This window comes from Eptatretus burgeri, chromosome 5 (genome assembly GCF_056783735.1).
Source record: "Eptatretus burgeri isolate ZD-2024b chromosome 5, Ebu_testis_v1, whole genome shotgun sequence".
NCBI classification, from domain to species: domain Eukaryota; kingdom Metazoa; phylum Chordata; class Myxini; order Myxiniformes; family Myxinidae; genus Eptatretus; species Eptatretus burgeri.
Genome location: NC_140965.1, coordinates 30,975,920 through 30,995,326, shown reverse-complemented (window position 1 = coordinate 30,995,326; position 19,407 = coordinate 30,975,920). Strand labels below are relative to the sequence as shown.

General features: G+C 46.5%; 2 protein-coding genes across 5 annotated transcripts in view; both read right to left on the bottom strand.

Moving 5' to 3' along the window:
- The window catches only part of LOC147026155 (eukaryotic translation initiation factor 4E-1A-like), a 91,784-nt gene extending 79,139 nt beyond the window's left edge, over positions 1–12,645 (bottom strand). The window contains exons 1-2 of one of the 2 annotated variants that reach the window (XM_085881275.1): positions 12,384–12,645; positions 7,113–7,225 (exon numbers count right to left, since the gene is read on the bottom strand). In XM_085881275.1, the coding sequence (XP_085737401.1) occupies positions 7,113–7,225; positions 12,384–12,410 (140 nt within the window). In that variant the 5' untranslated portion in view covers positions 12,411–12,645. The remainder of the gene's footprint in view (positions 1–7,112; positions 7,226–12,383) is intronic. The other variant, XM_085881276.1, reaches the window with a different exon arrangement.
- Positions 12,646–14,886: 2,241 nt separating this feature from the next.
- RCHY1 (ring finger and CHY zinc finger domain containing 1) overlaps positions 14,887–19,407 on the bottom strand; it is a 73,434-nt gene continuing 68,913 nt past the window's right edge. The window contains exon 9 of one of the 3 annotated variants that reach the window (XM_085881271.1): positions 14,887–18,929. In XM_085881271.1, coding sequence (XP_085737397.1) covers positions 18,693–18,929 — 237 coding nt within the window. In that variant the 3' untranslated portion in view covers positions 14,887–18,692. The remainder of the gene's footprint in view (positions 18,930–19,407) is intronic. The other 2 variants (XM_085881273.1, XM_085881274.1) reach the window with 2 other exon arrangements.

Below are 19,407 nucleotides of genomic sequence, written 5' to 3'. Positions count from 1 at the left end.
ATACCAGTGTGCAATTGTGCCCCAGGCCTGGGACACAGCCACACACTACTGGTATGTGGTTGTGCCTCATCCAGAATGTGCAGAATAGTTTACATGTATTTACCTGTCATGTCCCTGAGGAGACGGGGGTCATATACAATTGACAAAATTAAAAATAGCATTGATTCCAAATAGGTAGTTGTCCAATTTATTTTAAGTGTGTGGTTGTGCCTCCAATTCCCCTAGTATGTACAACATGTAGTACTAATAATATTCTATTTTTTTTCAGGGTTGTGAAGAGTTGGATAAAGTGCCAATGATGGAGTCTGTAACTCTTGTAAAGTCATCTCAAGACCTCTTTTATGATGCAACAAAATGTATTATCTGCCAAAAAGTAGGCGATAAGACAGCAAGCACAAGCAATGGCTGTAAAAGGATACGGGAAGCCAGCGGAATACACAATGACCATGTTTCCAAAAGACTGAAGCTTGTTGAAGGAGATGGGTTTTATTATCATGTGACGAATGAATGTTGCAAGAAGTACACTATGAAGACAGTTCTTGACAGAATAACTAAGAAGAATCTAGTTCAAAGCCAAGACTCATCTTTTTATCAGCAGAACAAAACTGAAAGTAGAAGCTCTCGCTCCCAGGCAGTTTGCCACCGACCTAATGCAGATACTACAGCAACTAGATTGCGAGTTGTGAACTGCATTATCTGTGATAACAAATCCTACAAACAACTGTACACAAAATATCGTACAAGTGAATCCAACCGTGATCTGTCTTTTCTTGCTGCAACTAACTTTCAAGTTGAAATCAAAATCAAAAAAAAAATCAAAATTAATAATTTATGGATGTTTACTAATGATTTATTCCATCTAAACCCAATATGGGCATTTTGGTTCAATTATAGTTTGCTGGTCGCCAACTGCGAATCCAAGATGGACCCTACAGAGAAAATGTACTTGATCTGGAGGTGTTACCCAAACTTTTTTTGAAGGTCTTGGCATATAGAACAAAAAAAAAAAAATAGGGTGACGTTCTAAAAGAGTCATGTACACAAACACCCCCCCCCCCCCCCCAGAGCATATACTACGATGTCTAATGGTTATTTCATGTGAGTGCTACGAGTTTCTTTCTAGTTAGTCTTCTGCATTAAATCCCCCTCGACTCCTTCAGTGCCATTACACATGTGTTTCTGGCCACGGACATAGGCGGGGTGAGATCACCTCAGGGCCGACTCCGCCCCAGCAAGATTGAATGTTCCCCTCGTCCAATCGGGGGTGAGATCACCTCAGGGCCGACTCCGCACCAGCAAAATGGAATTTTCCCCTCGTCCAATCCGGGGTGAGATCACCTCAGAGGCAACCCTGCCCCAGCCAGATGGAACGTTCGCCTCGTCCAATGAGGGGAGGGTGCCGATCGCCCGACCAATCCGGAGGCGAGTTACCTCAGAGCGGATCCCTCCACCCGCCCGGGTGGAGAAAGATAAGAAAAGTGTCGAGCTGTCGTCTACAGTCTTGGTCTTTGGTCTCTTTCGGGGTTCCTTGGTGGTCGGTGGTCGTGTTGGTGCTCATGGTGGTGGTGTTCCGTGGCGGAGGTGTTCCGTGGCACTTGTGTCATCGATTGCGGCAGCCAGGATCGTGGGCTCGTTGGATTCCGGGTGGTGGGTTCGAGTCTCACCGTGGTGGGTTGGAGTCGGTCAAACCGCATGAGGAGGCCAGGTACCCGGCCAGATTCTGACCCTCAGCTCGCCTTCCATCCCGAGCTGAAGGGCCGAATAAAGACCCACGAGGTCCATTTATTTTTGGGTGCGTGTGTCTGTGGCTAGTCTGATAAGTAGAAATCGTTTAAGTGATTGCCCTTGTACATTTGCCGACATCTATATTCGTGGTGAAGTCTCCTCTGTTTCCCTCCCTCTTACAATTGTAAATAAATAACTGTTAAATGTTCCAGTTCATTGTCTGTGCTTTCTTTCATTGACCCAGTATGGTTCGGGCTTAAGAATTAGGGAGGCTGATTGTGCTGTAAATTGTAATTTGGACCGGTGCGGCTTTGGCAATTTCCGCTCGGTTACGCCGGATCCAAGTCGGTAACAGCGACTCGGTTCGAACAAAGCCGGCCAAGGGTGTGGTTTCCCCGGTTGCTAGACCGCGCGGCTACTTAGGTGAATTGGAATCAGACGAAAAGACCCTAACCGCGCAGTCGAAATATTGGCGTCCATGGTCCATTAAGCGACCCGTCGACTTTGGAGTTGTCTGGAGTGACGACCTTCAATTCTGGTGTTCGGCGGAAGACGGCACAACTGCTCCATCTGGCGGTTGTCCTTGCCACCGAACCCGGCACCATAACAATATCACGTCGATTATAATCGATATATTGCAAATAGCGCGCGCGCACGCACACACACACACACACACACACACACACACACACACACACACACACACACACACACACACACACACACACACACACACACACACACACACACACACACACACACACACACACACACACACACACACACACCTTCCCCCTTGTCGAGTCACACCTACATTTTTTTCATTTATAGATGTCTGACGATTCTGTTAATTCTTCCGGTGTACCGACTTCGATGAACACAAGCACGCAAAATTTCAGCTTTCTATGTCACCCGGAAGGTACCAATCTTTAATATCAGTGAGTGAGCGAGCGAGCGAGCAGAAAGAGCTTTATATATTAGATATTAAAGAGCAGGTTTTGGGTTGCTGATGACTTTGCGTGATTCGAAGGTTGTAAGCACATGAATAATCGTTGGGCAATTACTTTCCTATATTTGAAACTCAAAATATGCTAAAATTAACTTTTCAGTCAAAACTTTTGTCTGATCGGAAAACAGACCGGAATTTACTGAAGATGCTATGACGTCACGTTCTCCGAAAAATTCGGGAACATTCGGAAACAGCGTGTGAACAAGGCGAGATGCGAATCAGAGAGTGATTTCAGCAGCGATGAAATTGAGTGTTTTAATTCCAATATTGCCGAGGACGAGTCAGAGGATGATGGGAATTTACATTGAGGAGTTTCTGGCCGTGAGCCATATATATTTGAGCCACTTGCAAGTGCCAGAAAACGGCCTATTTCGTGTACAAGTGGCAGGACTGACTGCCCAGCAGTTCACACTGACAGACTCCACCAGACAGATTGGTTTGTAGATTTTCATTTTCTTGTTCGATGCATAAAATAATGTAAAGTTTGATTCGTCTGTGACTCGATATAATAATTTTAACCCTCTAGTCACTCAAGAGTCAGAAATAGAATGAATCAATAATGGACCCAAATATATTATACACCGTAGCCTTGGTGTTGAAGTCTTTGACAGCTGAGCTTGACCCCAGCAAAAGTGAACAGTTAGAACAAACCCCAACTTTCAAGAGACTGTTGTGGCATATAAATACCAAAACATGTTTAGCCTCATTTGGAAATATTCTACCAAATTTAGAAAAAAAAAAAAGTGGAAAATTGATCAATTTTTTACAATTGAAATGGAATAGCCAAATTTGCTGATGCTGTTAAAAAAGTAATTTAATCAACAATAAGTCGATTTGTTGAGAAATTTTTTCATGCTTGTGTTTTGCAGAAAGTTTATTTATGTGTTTTTCCATGTACTCGAAGAATACATTTCAATGTTTTTCTCACTTAAACTCAACAATAGATTCTGTGACAGAGCAGTATCTGGAGAACTTGTCAACCAACAACTCATATTCACAGAGTGGTGATCAGATGTGTTTATGCCTTCGTAATCCTCGGCTATGAAATGGTCACCACAAATGACGTCTATCCAAAGGGTCCTCTTTATCCGTTTTCTTTGGGGGAAAATTCTCCCGTTTTGTTCGTACAAATCTTATCCACTGCCGGCGAACGATTGATTCCTTCGGGAATCGGTGGGAGCGATTATCCGTTTTCCAGCCATTTTCGCAAAACATGACGACACGTACGAGGCATGATGTACAAATATCCAAATAACTTTGTTTTACAATAATTCAAAATAAAAAAAGGATAATATAGACAGTTGCAAGCTCAAAAAAAGCGAAAGAACGGCCCGCTGAACTGGACACTTCTTCAATGAGCGAGTGAGCGTCCGCTTTGTTTTGGAGAACGTGACGTCAACATCCATATATGGCACGCGGCTGTTTTTTTCAACAGCCTCGAGAAATAACTTCGGAGTTAAATTTCATTAATTTTCCCAATAGTTAGGCAACCACAATAGTTTGCCTCGAACTATTTAATGCACATATAATCATATTGATAAATTTTCAGAACATGTTTGGTGACCCGCAACCTTCTATCTTCATCTTCTTCTTCATGGACCATCTTCTATCTTCTCATCCAAACTCTCTCTTCCTCTTATGTGGCGACTTCAATTGTCATCACGCCAGTTGGCTAGGTGTGGGTACCTCTCTCACCTGCCATGGGACATCAGCAAAAGCTTTCTGTGACTCATTGGGACTGACTCAATCAGTCAACTTCCCGACCCGGATCTCAACCAATGGTACTCCATCTCTTCTGGATCTGATTTTGACAAATTTCCCTGACAATATCTGCTGCTCTTCCTTCGCTCCAATTGGTTCTTCTGACCACGTCCTTGTTAAAGTGGACATCTCTCTGGCTGTTATCAGAGAACCACCTCACCGCCGTCGAGTCTGGCATTTCACTCAAGCCGACTGGCAGGGTCTCCGAGCAGCCATCAAACTTACAGACTGGTCTCCTATCACTACTTTCTCAAACATCAACTCATCCTGGGAATTCTTTCAAAGAAACTTGCTCTCCCTCATGCACAGATTTATCCCCTCTCGTGTTCAGTTGTCTTACCCTTCCTCCCGCCCTTGGTTTACTGAAGCTTGTGGCGAGGCAGTTGTCCTGAAACAACTTGTCTTTGCCTCATGGAAAGCAAACCCAACTGAGGGCAATCTCAGTTCTTTCCACAAAGCTCGGAACAAGTGTGTAGCTACCCTCAGGAGAGCCAGAAAACAACATCTTTCTCATCTCAAGTCTGAACTCTCAAACCTCTCTCCCTCCTCAAAATCCTGGTGGCGTTTAATCAAATCTGTTTCTGGTGTATGTTCCCCCTCCATCCCCTCCCTTACCTCAAATGGCCGCACTGCTGATTCTACATGTGATAAAGCTGAATGTCTAAACTCGGTGTTTGCAGCTAAATCTTGTGTCCCAAACCCATCACTATCTCTACCCACTTTACCCAGTCGCACCCAACTGTCCCTGGACTCTGTATCCTTTTCTCCTGACAAGGTGGAGAGCTTGCTTTCAAACCTCGAGTCAGATTCTGCAACCGGTCCAGACGGCATCAGCCCACGTGTCCTCAAAGCCTGCTCTTCTGCTCTTGCTCACCCTCTCTCTGTTCTATTCACCCTCTCATTTTCCCAAGGTCATCTGCCATCTGCTTGGAAATCTGCTAACATCACTGCCCTGCATAAAAAAGGTGCAAAAACAGATCCCTGTAACTATAGACCAATCAGCCTTCTCCCAATCATCAGCAAGGTTATGGAATCCATCATCGCTTCAGACATGAAATCCTTCCTCTTCTCCAATGGCTTGATTTCCAATCATCAATTTGGTTTCAGACCAGGTCACTCTACCCTAGATATGCTGCTACTGCTCTCCCATCAATGGATGGAGGTCCTCAATGCCAGACAGGAAATCCGAGCCGTATCCCTGGACATATCACGTGCTTTTGACACAGTCTGGCACCCTGCCCTACTCACCAAACTCTCTTCCCATGGTATTCAAGGCCATCTCCACTCATGGCTCGCAGACTTCCTCTCCTGTCGCAGTCAACGTGTGGCCCTAAATGGAGTTCTTTCATCCCCTCTTCCTGTGCAGGCTGGAGTTCCTCAAGGTAGCGTTCTGGGCCCTGTTCTTTTTCTGGTTTTCATCAATGATCTCTCGGACTCTCTGGAAAATCCTCTATTTCTCTTTGCCGATGACTCCACCCTCTGCCGTACCATCTGTCATCCCTCAGACCGGCAAGCAGCAGCTTCTTCGCTCACTGCAGATCTGGATAAAATCACAAACTGGTCCAACACGTGGAACATGTCTTTCAATCCAGACAAATCTCACACTCTCACTATGTCTCTTCGAAAGGACCGTTTACAAAACCCCCATCCACTTTCTCAACAATCCTCTGGAAGAAGTCTTTTCTTTCAAGCTTCTGGGTCTCACTATCTGCCATGACCTTTCCTGGGAAAGTCACATTTCCAACCTTGCCTCAAAAGCCAGTCGCCGACTGGGAATCCTCCGTCGTGCAAAGTCCTTCCTCGGCCCTCTTGAGCTCCTGACCACTTACAAAGCTTTTGTCCGTAGCCTGATGGAGTACTGCTCTCCCCTCTGGGCTGGTGCTCCTGCCTCCCACCTTTCTCGACTTCACGCTGTCGAAACCAGGGCTTTTAAGATCATTGGCATCTCCCGCAATGAAGCTGAGTCTTTGGGCCTCTCACTCAATCACCGCAGGTTGGTCGGTGGTCTTTCTGTCTTCTACCGACTCCTCTCCAGCCTTGCCCCCCTGCTCTCTCTGTGATTTGTCCCAACCACATTTCCACAGGGCGCTCAAGGTCCGCCAACAACCCCCTTCTGGTAAAACTACCAAAATCACGAATCACTGCTCATCTTCACTCTTTCATTCCTCTTTTTCCCGCCTTTGGAATAAACTTCCTCACTCTATTCTTTCCCATTCTTCCCTCCAGGCTTTCAAAACAGCTGTTCACCACCACCTCTTATCTTCCCCCATCCAAATCCTCGATCTTTTCTACCCCGATAATCCACCCAAGCCCACTTCCTTTAATTCTCCTGCTTTCCTTCCTGAAAGTCCCTTTAATGTCCATCTTCCCCTCGCCATGTTCCCCGTCCCATCCCCATCCCTCTCCCTTCAACAGTTCACCTGTCTCTGTTCCCCAATGTTTTGTCCCTTCCACTCCCGCCCCTCTTGTCTCATGCCTCCTTGCTGTGAGTTGTGTGTTAGCTCTCATACGAGCCTCGACCAAGGTATACAAAAAAATAAAAAAAAAATAAAAAAAAAAAAAAACCTGCTCTTTAAACAAAATGTTGAAGGTAAAAACGCAAGATCCAAATGTCTACCTGTTTTGCAGGGGGTGTTTGATATAGCTCTCAGGACTCTCCACCTCCTTGTTATTTGCCTCTTCTTTTGGAGAATCCTCAATTTCCTTCAGCACAGTCTGTGTTTGTGTTTGCTATTGGATAGGGGAGTAAGATGAAAGGGGGGGGGGGGGGAGGGAAAGGAACAGCATTGCTCATTGGCACAACTCCCAACTGAGAAACCACTAATGCACAAGTCATTTTGGCACAGGACAGCATTTGGCCCATCAGGCCTCCATTGCACAAACACCAGAAACAATCACCCATCCACACACAAGTTGTGCCAACATCCACATACCCCTCTATCTCCAATGCTTCTAGGTGCCTATCTAATTTAAATTTAAACCTATCTACCCCCTCCACTGCCACCACCTTTCCAGGGAGACCATTCCATGCATCAACTACTTGAGTGAAAGACCCCTGCCTTAATATGGTCCAAACTCTCATCTTCTTTACCCTCACAGGGTGTGGCTTCTGGTGCTAACACTGTCCACTCTGCTGAAAAACTCCACTTCCCCAATCTTGTCCATAGGTTTCATCATCATAAACATCTCACTCAAATTTCCTCAGAATCATCTCCTTTCTAGTAAATAAAATCTCATTTCCATCAATCCAATGTTGAACACACTTTATGGCAGAATATGTACTTCCTAAGATGTAGTGACCAAAAATGTATACAAAATACTGGATGAGGCCTCACTGCATTCCTGTAATGTTAACACTACCTCTTTTGATTTATAATATTCCCCCCCCCCGCCCCCACAAATACAACCTAAAACCCAGGTTGCTTAACCGACAGCTTCCTCGCACTGTGTTGTCTGCTCACCCTCTCCCCTCTCTGATATCTACCTTAGCTCAAGTTTTGTGCCATTTACAACTTTAGAAAGCTGACTCTTAACCCCACTCCCCAAATCATTGATGCAACTTGTGAATAATAATAATAATAGTCCCAGTACCTACCCCCAAGGTACTCCACTACATGTATCCACACAGCCACTCTGATTTCTTTCACCAAGTCAGTTTCCAATCCAATTAGCGACCTGACCAGCCATTCCACAAGCCCTCACTTTGGCTAACAACCTCCGATGTGGTCCCTTACCAAATGGCTTGTTAAAGTCTAGATATACTATGTCCACTGCCTTTCCCTCATCCACCCAATCAGACACTGCTCCATAGAACTCTAAAAGATTTGTTAAACAGGAACTACCTTTGGTAAACCCATGCTGACTACCCTTAACTAGTTTGTATTTATTTAAATGGTTCCTCATCCGGTCCTTAATTAGTGTCTCCAACACCTTCCCCACAACTGAAGTCAAACTAGCAGGTGTATAGTTTCCTAACTCTTATCTGGATCGTTTCTTAAATAATGGTGTTACATTTGTTACTCTCCAATCCTCCAGTACCTGTCCTGACTCGAGGGAACTATTAAACATATTCTCACTTACCTGCTCAGCCACCTCCATCGACACTCTCGGGTGGATATCCAGGTGATGATGACACGATACACATCGTGCATTCAATTTTGATTTCTCATGATGCTCAAAGGAACAGAGCTCGAAGCTATCCTGCCGGAACCAAATGGGACCAAGGTTCCAATGGTCGAACAGTGTTGAAAATAGCCATTTCAACAATAATATAGAAAAATGGCACAAACGAACAAACAGATGCAAAAGTGGATTTTTTTCTTTTCTTTTCTTTCAAATCATTTTGTGATTCTGATCCGTAAACAAGACTGAAACGACAGCAATTTACTTCCCATCATTGGGCCATGGCTCAACTCGATCTGAAATGACGAACAACGATTAGAAGCATTGGGGGGGGGAGATGGTTTGAGGGGGGATGGTTTGGGGGGAGGAGATGGTTTGGGGGGAGGGAGATGGTTTGGGGGAGGGAGATGGTTTGGGGGGAGGGAGATGGTTTGGGGGGAGGGAGATGGTTTGGGGGGAGGGAGATGGTTTGGGGGGAGGGAGATGGTTTGGGGGGAGGGAGATGGTTTGGGGGGAGGGAGATGGTTTGGGGGGAGGGAGATGGTTTGGGGGGAGGGAGATGGTTTGGGGGGAGGGAGATGGTTTGGGGGGAGGGAGATGGTTTGGGGGGAGGGAGATGGTTTGGGGGGAGGAGATGGTTTGGGGGGAGGGAGATGGTTTGAGGGGAGGGAGATGGTTTGGGGGGAGGGAGATGGTTTGGGGGAGGGAGATGTTTTGGGGGGAGGGAGATGGGTTGGGGGGAGGGAGATGGGTTGGGGGGAGGAGATGGTTTGGGGGGAGGGAGATGGTTTGGGGGGAGGGAGATGGTTTGGGGGGAGGGAGATGGTTTGGGGGGAGGAGATGGTTTGGGGGAGGGAGATGGTTTGGGGGGAGGGAGATGGTTTGGGGGGAGGGAGATGGTTTGGGGGAGGGAGATGGTTTGGGGGGGAGGGGGATGGTTTGGGGGGAGATGGTTTGGGGGGGAGATGGTTTGGGGGGAGATGGTTTGGGGGGGAGATGGTTTGGGGGGAGATGGTTTGGGGGGAGATGGTTTGGGGGGGAGATGGTTTGGGGGGAGGGAGATGGTTTGGGGGGAGGGAGATGGTTTGGGGGGAGGGAGATGGTTTGGGGGGAGGGAGATGGTTTGGGGGGAGGGAGATGGTTTGGGGGGAGGGAGATGGTTTGGGGGGAGGGAGATGGTTTGGGGGGAGGGAGATGGTTTGGGGGGAGGGAGATGGTTTGGGGGGAGGGAGATGGTTTGGGGGAGGGAGATGGTTTGGGGGGAGGGAGATGGTTTGGGGGGAGGAGATGTTTTGGGGGGAGGGAGATGGTTTGGGGGGAGGGAGATGGTTTGGGGGGAGGGAGATGGTTTGGGGGGAGGGAGATGGTTTGGGGGGAGGAGATGGTTTGGGGGGGAGGAGATGGTTTGGGGGGAGGGAGATGGTTTGGGGGGAGGGAGATGGTTTGGGGGGAGGGAGATGGTTTGGGGGGAGGGAGATGGTTTGGGGGGAGGGATGGTTTGGGGGGAGAGATGGTTTGGGGGGAGATGGATTGGGGGGGAGATGGTTTGGGGGGAGATGGTTTGGGGGGGAGATGGTTTGGGGGGAGATGGTTTGGGGGGGAGATGGTTTGGGGGGGAGATGGTTTGGGGGGGAGATGGTTTGGGGGGAGATGGTTTGGGGGGGAGATGGTTTGGGGGGAGATGGTTTGGGGGGAGATGGTTTGGGGGGGAGATGGTTTGGGGGGAGATGGTTTGGGGGGAGAGATGGTTTGGGGGGGGAAAGATGGTTTGAGTGGGGGAGAGATGGTTTGGGGGGGAGAGATGGTTTGGGGGAGAGATGGTTTGAGTGGGGAGAGATGGTTTGGGGGGGAGAGATGGTTTGGGGGGAGAGATGGTTTGGGGCGGGAGAGATGGTTTGGGGGGAGAGATGGTTTGGGGGGAGAGATGGTTTGGGGGGGAGAGATGGTTTGGGGGGGAGATGGTTTGGGGGGAGAGATGGTTTGGGGGGAGAGATGGTTTGGGGGGAGAGATGGTTTGGGGGGGAGAGATGGTTTGGGGGGGAGAGATGGTTTGGGGGGGAGAGATGGTTTGGGGGGAGAGATGGTTTGGGGGGAGATGGTTTGGGGGGAGAGATGGTTTGGGGGGAGAGATGGTTTGGGGGGGAGATGGTTTGGGGGGAGATGGTTTGGGGGGGAGATGGTTTGGGGGGAGATGGTTTGGGAGGGGAGATGGTTTGGGAGGGGAGATGGTTTGGGAGGGGAGATGGTTTGGGAGGGGAGATGGTTTGGGGGGAGATGGTTTGGGGGGAGATGGTTTGGGGGGAGATGGTTTGGGGGAGATGGTTTGGGGGGAGATGGTTTGGGGGAGATGGTTTGGGGGGAGATGGTTTGGGAGGGAGATGGTTTGGGGGGAGGTGGTTTGGGGGGGAGAGGTGGTTTGGGAGGGAGAGGTGGTTTGGGAGGGGGAGGTGGTTTGGGGGGAGATGGTTTGGGGGGAGATGGTTTGGGGGGGGGAGATGGTTTGGGGGGAGAGATGGTTTGGGGGGAGAGATGGTTTGGGGGGAGAGATGGTTTGGGGGGGGAAAGATGGTTTGAGTGGGGAGAGATGGTTTGGGGGGAGAGATGGTTTGGGGGGGAGAGATGGTTTGGGGGGGGAGAGATGGTTTGGGGGGAGAGATGGTTTGGGGGGGGAGAGATGGTTTGGGGGGGAGAGATGGTTTGGGGGGGAGAGATGGTTTGGGGGGGAGAGATGGTTTGGGGGGGAGAGATGGTTTGGGGGGAGAGATGGTTTGGGGGGGAGAGATGGTTTGGGGGGGGAGAGATGGTTTGGGGGGGAGAGATGGTTTGGGGGGAGAGATGGTTTGGGGGGGAGAGATGGTTTGGGGGGGAGAGATGGTTTGGGGGGGAGATGGTTTGGGGGGAGATGGTTTGGGGGGGAGATGGTTTGGGGGGGAGATGGTTTGGGGGGGAGATGGTTTGGGAGGGGAGATGGTTTGGGAGGGGGAGATGGTTTGGGAGGGGGAGATGGTTTGGGGGGAGATGGTTTGGGGGAGATGGTTTGGGGGAGATGGTTTGGGGGGAGATGGTTTGGGGGGGAGATGGTTTGGGGGGGAGATGGTTTGGGGGGAGATGGTTTGGGGGGAGATGGTTTGGGGGGAGATGGTTTGGGGGGAGATGGTTTTGGGGGGGAGAGGTGGTTTGGGAGGGGAGAGGTGGTTTGGGAGGGGGGGAGGTGGTTTGGGGGGGGGGAGGTTTCGGTCCTTGCCTAAAAGGAACTTCGGGTTTCTCACAATGCCAGAGGGCGCTATAATGGGTAAATGACGTGCAAGGTTCAAAGTTCCTGATGACATGATGTAGGAGAAGCAGAATGTTAGCAAATCCCGCGGAGAGGACACCCGGACGTCTGGGACTTGCCTGGTGCTCTTTCTCGGGTCCGAACCTTTACTCTCCGGGAACGACCGATAAAAAGAACACCCCACGTGGGTCACAAGGATGCAGGTTTCGAAGACGAAAGGTCCATCTTGTCAATCATTCGAAGGAAAGCGACAAATGCGTTGAAACGGACTTGCAAGTTTGTAACCACAAGCACAGGCACAGCAACGGACGGCGTGTTCCGACCAAGCTGAGGCCGGTAACTCGCCCGGATAGCTCTCCAAGTCAATATGTGTCGGTAACTTGAAGTCCATTCACCTCGACACGTCGACTATCATCAGGCACACACACACAGACACGTGAAAACTGTCCTCGACAATGACGGAATCGTCCCACACCCGAAGCTTGAACTCACCTCACACACCGTTTCGGAGGTCGCCATCTTGTTTTCGGTCCCGCTTGCCTGACGTACTCAAACACGTGGCGTACTCGTGGGATGTTTCTTCAGCGCGATGATGAGTTTAATTTTGTTTAACTCGGAATGCTTTCTTTTTCCCGTCACGGATATTGCAAATTTTGCGGTAATATCAATGTGGAAACCCACGTTTGTTTGTTGTACCGAATTGACAAACGAGCCACGCCGTTCGTCACCACACCGCCAAAATAATAATAAATAAATAAAAAACAACCTGCGAAGCTGTAATAGTGACTAAAGCAATATTTATGACATTTTAAAAACACCCGACAAACGAATTAACTTAGCGATATTACCTTTTCTTTCATCGGAAACATTTTCAGTTGAAATTATTTTTTGTGAGATGAGGTGACGTCACAACCGAGCTAAATAATTCAGCAACGATACACCACGATAAAAAAAATCAGCTGTATTTATAAATCGGCTGCAAGCGCGAAATGGAAAGTCATGAAGGAAAAGAAAGTAGGAATAATAATAATAATAATAATAATAATAATAATAATAATAATAACGGGCGAAGCAAATCTCAGAAAAGATTGCTTGAAGCCTTTTGCTTTGCAATATTTATAAAGCAATGAATCCCAACACAGCTCCACACGGAAATCCTGGAGGAGAGAGAGAGTGTGTGAGAGAGAGAGAGAGAGAGAGAGAGAGAGAGAGAGAGAGAGAGAGAGAGAGAGAGAGAGAGAGAGAGAGAGAGAGAGAGAGAGAGAGAGAGAGAGAGAGAGAGAGAGAGTGAGTGAGTGTGAGAGTGAGTGTGAGTGTGAGTGTGAGTGAGAGGACGCGTCCATGTGCGCACCGTCCTCACTCTGTGTAACTCGGTGTTCGTCTGCCAGCATTCGTTGGTGGATATTAAAGGTTCCCACGGAGTCTTTATCGAAGAGTAGGTGAGCTATCACCGGCATCCTGACCACATTCCAGCTTTGAAACTGGAGTGGGGGGGGGCAGTGACCTCACCTCTTTTAAAGTTGGTGTTCCACAGCGAGGCTCCATATGCCGAATTGACCGAGAAAAGACAAGGCTGATACTACATCGGTCCCTTGCCTTGTGGGTGGTGGGATGAGGAATAGATCTGTGCGAGATGAAATCTAAATCTTGGAACAGATTTTTGAAGTATCACATGCACGAGTCAAGTTACCGATACGGTTGCCATGGCAACGTAATTCGGCCAATCACCACCATGATATACAATCAGGTTGATGATGTCATAAGGAATAAGATATCTGCAATGTCAAAGCTTATGCTCAACGTTGAAAAAAAAACAAACAATATAGCATAAACAAGTCGAGCTGCTGAGATGGTTGCCACGGCAACATAATTCAGCCAATCACCACCATGATATATAATCAGTTCGAGATGATTTCATGAGGAATGGGATGTCTGCAAGATGAAAGCTGTATGTTCAAGAGTTTTTGAAATATCGCGTGCACAAAAGTACATGGACAGATGATCAGTGGGTCCGGAGCTCATTTTCATGTCCCCCCCCCCCCGCACCCCGATTCGGTCTCCAACCTTGTCGTTGGGGCAGGGGACAAAAAGTCTGAAAATGTTAATATCATGAGATTTTGTAAAAGTAATTAATTGGAATATTTAAGTACAAGAGATGATGGAATTAAACTTTCTTTGCAAAACTTTCCAACGGTCTGTGTTCAGTTACCAAGCAGCTCGCTAGAGCTTGCCAAACAAACCGTTCCTTCCTAACTGTTTCGAATGGAATGCTTGCTTGAGTGCTCAAGTCATTTGGCAAGCACTCTTCAAGAAACTTGGTAACTGAACACACCCCCTGTCTGGATGTAGCCAGGGGTGTGTTCCATTACCAAGCAGCTTGCAGAGTGCTCACAAAGTGTCTTAAGCACTCAAGCAAGCACTCTATTCAAAACCGTTAAGAAACGGCTGGCTTGGCAAGCGATCGACAAGTTGCTTGGAAACGGAACACCCCCCCCAGAGAGGTTGATATCAAAACTAATTGTTTTATTTATGCTGTCCTCGTTTTCTATTTTTCTTCAGGCACCTTAGTTCGGTGTTTCTTTTTTGACGAGGTGACCTTCGTTTTTACATTGAATACATAAAAAGCTCAGTCCGCCGACACACAGGGCTGACCACAGCCAGTCTCACACGCAAGGCAATGACAAATACATCATTCTCAATATTTGCAATATAGCAGTCAAGTGGGGTCCACCCCCCCCCCAGCACCCCATCCCCCCCACCTCACATAAGGCAAAAGAAAAGAAGAATTCCCAATTAAATTTGAGCTTCACTTTCAAGCTTAGTCCACTACATTTCCTCTTCTCCTGACAAATAATCCAGATTACATGACGAGTTTGTCTGTGAGTTACCCTCCATATCTGAAGGCCATTCATTTGAAATACTATTCGGAAAGCCCATCCAAAATGACAGGCGACTCTTCTGTATTTTCACACTCATCAGGCTTGAAAACTCGGGCTAAAACCAAAACGATGTACAAACACCTTCATTTATTGTACAAATTGCTCATCCATATAGACAATAAACCGCTGCCACGATCGCTCCCGAAAATAAAAAAAAAATAACCTTGGTTACATACATGAAGCAAAAACATGCATACTGCTAATATCTGTATAAAGTATAATACATTGCGATTATATAGCTTGGATAATTACAATTGTACTGGGCCGTAGGCTGACACCAGAGGCCTGAGGTCCACGTACCCTCACAAAATGTCAGATGTATGATTTTTTTTCCAGGTTACAATTATGGGTGGAGTCGGGTCAGCTATCTAACCAATGGGGCGAAGGCAGTCTGCCCACACATACATGCATACATTGTCAAAAAAAAAGGACTGGCTTTTATATTTATTTATTAGAATCACCATCAAATGCAGGAAAAAGGAAAATGCACCTTCTTCAGTGGTTATCATCAGAGGCATCCACAAACGATAAAAAATAGGACCGCCCATCCTGAAGCTCACCTGGATCAGGAACAAGTCACTCAAACCCCCCGCAAGCCCCCCAAGACCCTGAATTTTTTTAACACTCTGAACAAACTTTGGTACATCAAAGGGTGATGAAAGTTGTGATCAAGTTGCATTGAAATTATGTGTGTAGTTCATAGAATAAAGCAAATACCTATTTTAAGGGGTCAGAACCCCCTCCCCCCACCCCCCCCCCCCATGTAAGGAGCGCTGATTTTGATGTAGTCAATAAACTTTGGTAAATAAACTAACAGGTGATGAAGATTGTGGTTAAGTTTCACCAAAATTGTGTGTGTATTTTCCGAGAAGAGAGCTAATACACAACATAGCCAAGAGTATGTGGACACCCCTTCTAATTAGTGGATTTGACTATTTCAGCCTCACCCATTGCTGACAGGTGTATAAAAATCGAGCATACAGCCATGCAATCTCCATAGACAAACATTGGCAGTAGAATGGGCCACACTGAAGAGCTCAGTGACTTTCAACTTGACACCGTTATAGGATGCCACCTTTCCAACAAGTCAGTTCGTCAAATTTCTGCCTACAAATCTACAGTTCGGTCAACTGTAGATGCTGTTATTGTGACGTGGAAACGTCTCGGAGCAACCAAAGCTCAGCCTGACTAAAGTCCAGGTGAGCTAAAAACGAAGCATGACCAGGTTTGCAAGTAAAGACATTATTTTTGAGAAGTATTTGCAGCATCGTACGTGTATGCCAAAATCGAGAAAAACAGCAGCGATAACAGCAATTCTGATTCTCCGACACTTTGCCACAACACATCCTGGTTTCAAAAACAATTAATATACCAGCGAGGCAGGCACAATTCCAATTTCATTTTTCTCGAAAAGAAACAAACAAACAAAAAATTGCACATTCTCATCACACGATTGTATCACGATTCAAATGCAGCACAAGATCGGTTCTCACTCGGGACCAATGCTGCAACATGTTCCTTGTGCATCACCCCTTTGCGCACAGGTATGAAAAGCATCCTGGGAAAATAGTCTTGTAGCCTTGTGAGAGATGAATAACCTTTGAGGTTTTTTTTCTTCTTCTTCTTCTTCTTCTTCTTTTCCTTGCTCGGCATCTGAATATTCATAATTTTTTTCTCTTTTTTAATGAACACTTCATTGGAATGATGTCATTTTGAAAACAATATTGCTGCAATACACATAATTTGTGTGAGGTTGAGTATTAAATCGCTAAATTAATGGGTCACGTTCCAGCTTGGAGCAAGAAAAGAAATGAGGTGTGCATAAACATTGTTGATACCCTCATCTCACTCTTACACGCCGCCGCTCCCCCCACATTCCACCCCCCCACCCTGGACGCAAATTATTCACCTAAACTCAATCCCACACATTATTGCTCTACAGAACAAGGTATTACAACAGCATAGATACTCAAGGCCTAACTCCGGAGCAGAAGAGCTAGCAAGGATGCTGTGGAGACCTGGAGAGGCCACCATCCTGTGTGGTATTGTATGATCCACATGATGAACACTTCATTCCAAGAACATGAAATGGTACACTGCCCTTCTCCAGACAGTCATTGCAGAAAATCTGACAGGAGAAGACAGGTAAGGCAATGAGAGGTGAAGAATTATAACTTTATAAAAAGACAAGGTAACTACTTTAATGCTTTTGAGAGACAAAGTTATCGCATCTACACAATAAATACATTTCAAGCAAGGTGTAGGATAGTTGGAGTGATTACATACGCATGGGGTAACTCTGTGGCATGACGTCATGTATTGAATCCCAAAATACAATGTTTAAAATGGAAGGAAATCAAATGCTTATTCAAGAAGAATGGCACACAATCGTACAATACAAGAAAGAAGATGAAATCGGAGGGGGGGGGGGAGGAAGACTCTAAACGAGAGACGAAATAAGAGGGGAGAGGGGTAAAAGCAAAGAAAAGAGGGCTTTCTCTAAGAGGTTTACAACGTGGCAAATCAAGTAGAATGACGCACTTTGACGTCACGACATCGACGGATATGCCTCCACACACATTATTACGTCATTATACAAAATACATACTTGTACCTAATGTGATTTAAATTCCTTCAGCTGTTCTCAGCATCACATTTTTATCTGACATGACCTCTGATGCAAAAATCGAATCAGTTCATCTTTGCATCATAATATATACTTATCCCAAGTTTGGTCAAAATCCCATCACTGGTTCACAAGTTAGCGTGGTCACAGAATATTTACCGAGCAGGACCTTTGACCTCTTGACCCTATAGTCTAATTAGTTCAGAGGTGCATCATTATGCATACTTGGAACAAGTTTGACTTGGATCCCTTCAGGCATTCATAAGTTATCGCGGGAAGGAAAAAAACATCACGGACGGACAACCTGAAAACAATGCCTCGGGCAACTTCGTCAGTCGAGGCACAAAAATACCTCAAGGCAGGAGAATAATTACGAGCAGACATTGCTGTATTTGAAGGTGTTTATAATTTGCCTCAATCAGTGGTGCCAAATTTGCCAACTGAGGAATTCTCTTACTTTCTAAAGTGTTTTCCACCTTCACCTATAAGCAAAACCTCTTGCAATTGCATTGTTTTTTTTGTATACAGAGTCCTGGCTGGTGAAACAGCAAGAACACTGAACCATCATGACAGAACAGAACAACAGGAATAGCAGAAAGAGGAGGAAATGCCAACAGCAGTTCTGAGAGAGAAAATATGTATGTATGTACGTAGAGACACACACACACACACACACACACACACACACACACACACACACACACACACACACACACACACACACACACACACACACACACACACACACACACACACACACACGCCTATTCGTGTCCAGGGATTTTTAACCCCAACCTTTTTTTTTTTTTTAACCAGACAAAGGGGACGCAAAATGAAAAGAAAAACCTTCCTTTTTAACTATTCCTGCACTTAGCTTGGCCCAGAGCTGATCCATGTGGAACTGGAATTGAGGCGCTTCTATCCGCACGTGCAGATGGACGCAAACGGCACTTCTCTCGTAGCGGGACAAAAGCATGCCAGGCAATCCACGAGCGGCACTCCACATCAAGGCTCAAAGCCCCAGTGTAACGGCTTCATTTGCTCCGATCGTCCTCACCGACTCAACCAGGAGCAAAAGGCCAGCGTCTTACTTCACCACGCGAGCCAAATCGCCTCAACACCAATTCAATGGCCGTGTTGTCCTCCTCGGTGTGCGCTCAACCTCCGCTCTCGCCTCTCCAAACAATTCGCCTCGTGCCTCCACTCTGATCACAGCTCTCCACAAAATGCACAAGCCTACTTAGTCCGATGTCTCTCAAAATGTCCAGCCGACTGATCACAGCTCTCCCAAAATGTACAAACCAACTCCTCCTTCCTCTTAAAATGCGCAACCTGCCTTCCTTTGACATTGATCACGCCGATATATTTCCTCCACCTCCAGAGCGTGGCCTGCTCACTCCAAACACAGAAAGGTGGGGCTTTCTGCCCATTTGTTGTGGTTTCAGGAACGCGTTCCCCAACTTTATTGCCAAACTTGAAATATAAAAACATTGGGAAAAATCAAAGAGGGCAATCAGACTGGGGAATTATTATTTCTCCCTCGGCTAATTAACAACGCACCACCCCTTGTGTGGTGACACGTAACACTTAAGCTCACAGGTTCCCTACTTACTCACATCGAGATGCCTCCTACTCATCCACAGACCAAGCAACTCCACAAAATGCTACATTCCCGATTAGCTTCTTCCATCTACCACCACAAACATAACGATTACATATATATATATATATATATATATATATATATATATATATATATATATATATATATATATATATATATATATACACATATATACACAGTGGAACAAGTATTTGAAACACTGCCGATTTTGCAGGTTTTCCCACTTACAAAGCACGTAGAGGTCTGTAATTTTTTATCATAGGTACACTTCAACTGTGAAAGACGGAATCTAAAATAAAAATCCTGAAAATCACATTGTATGATTTT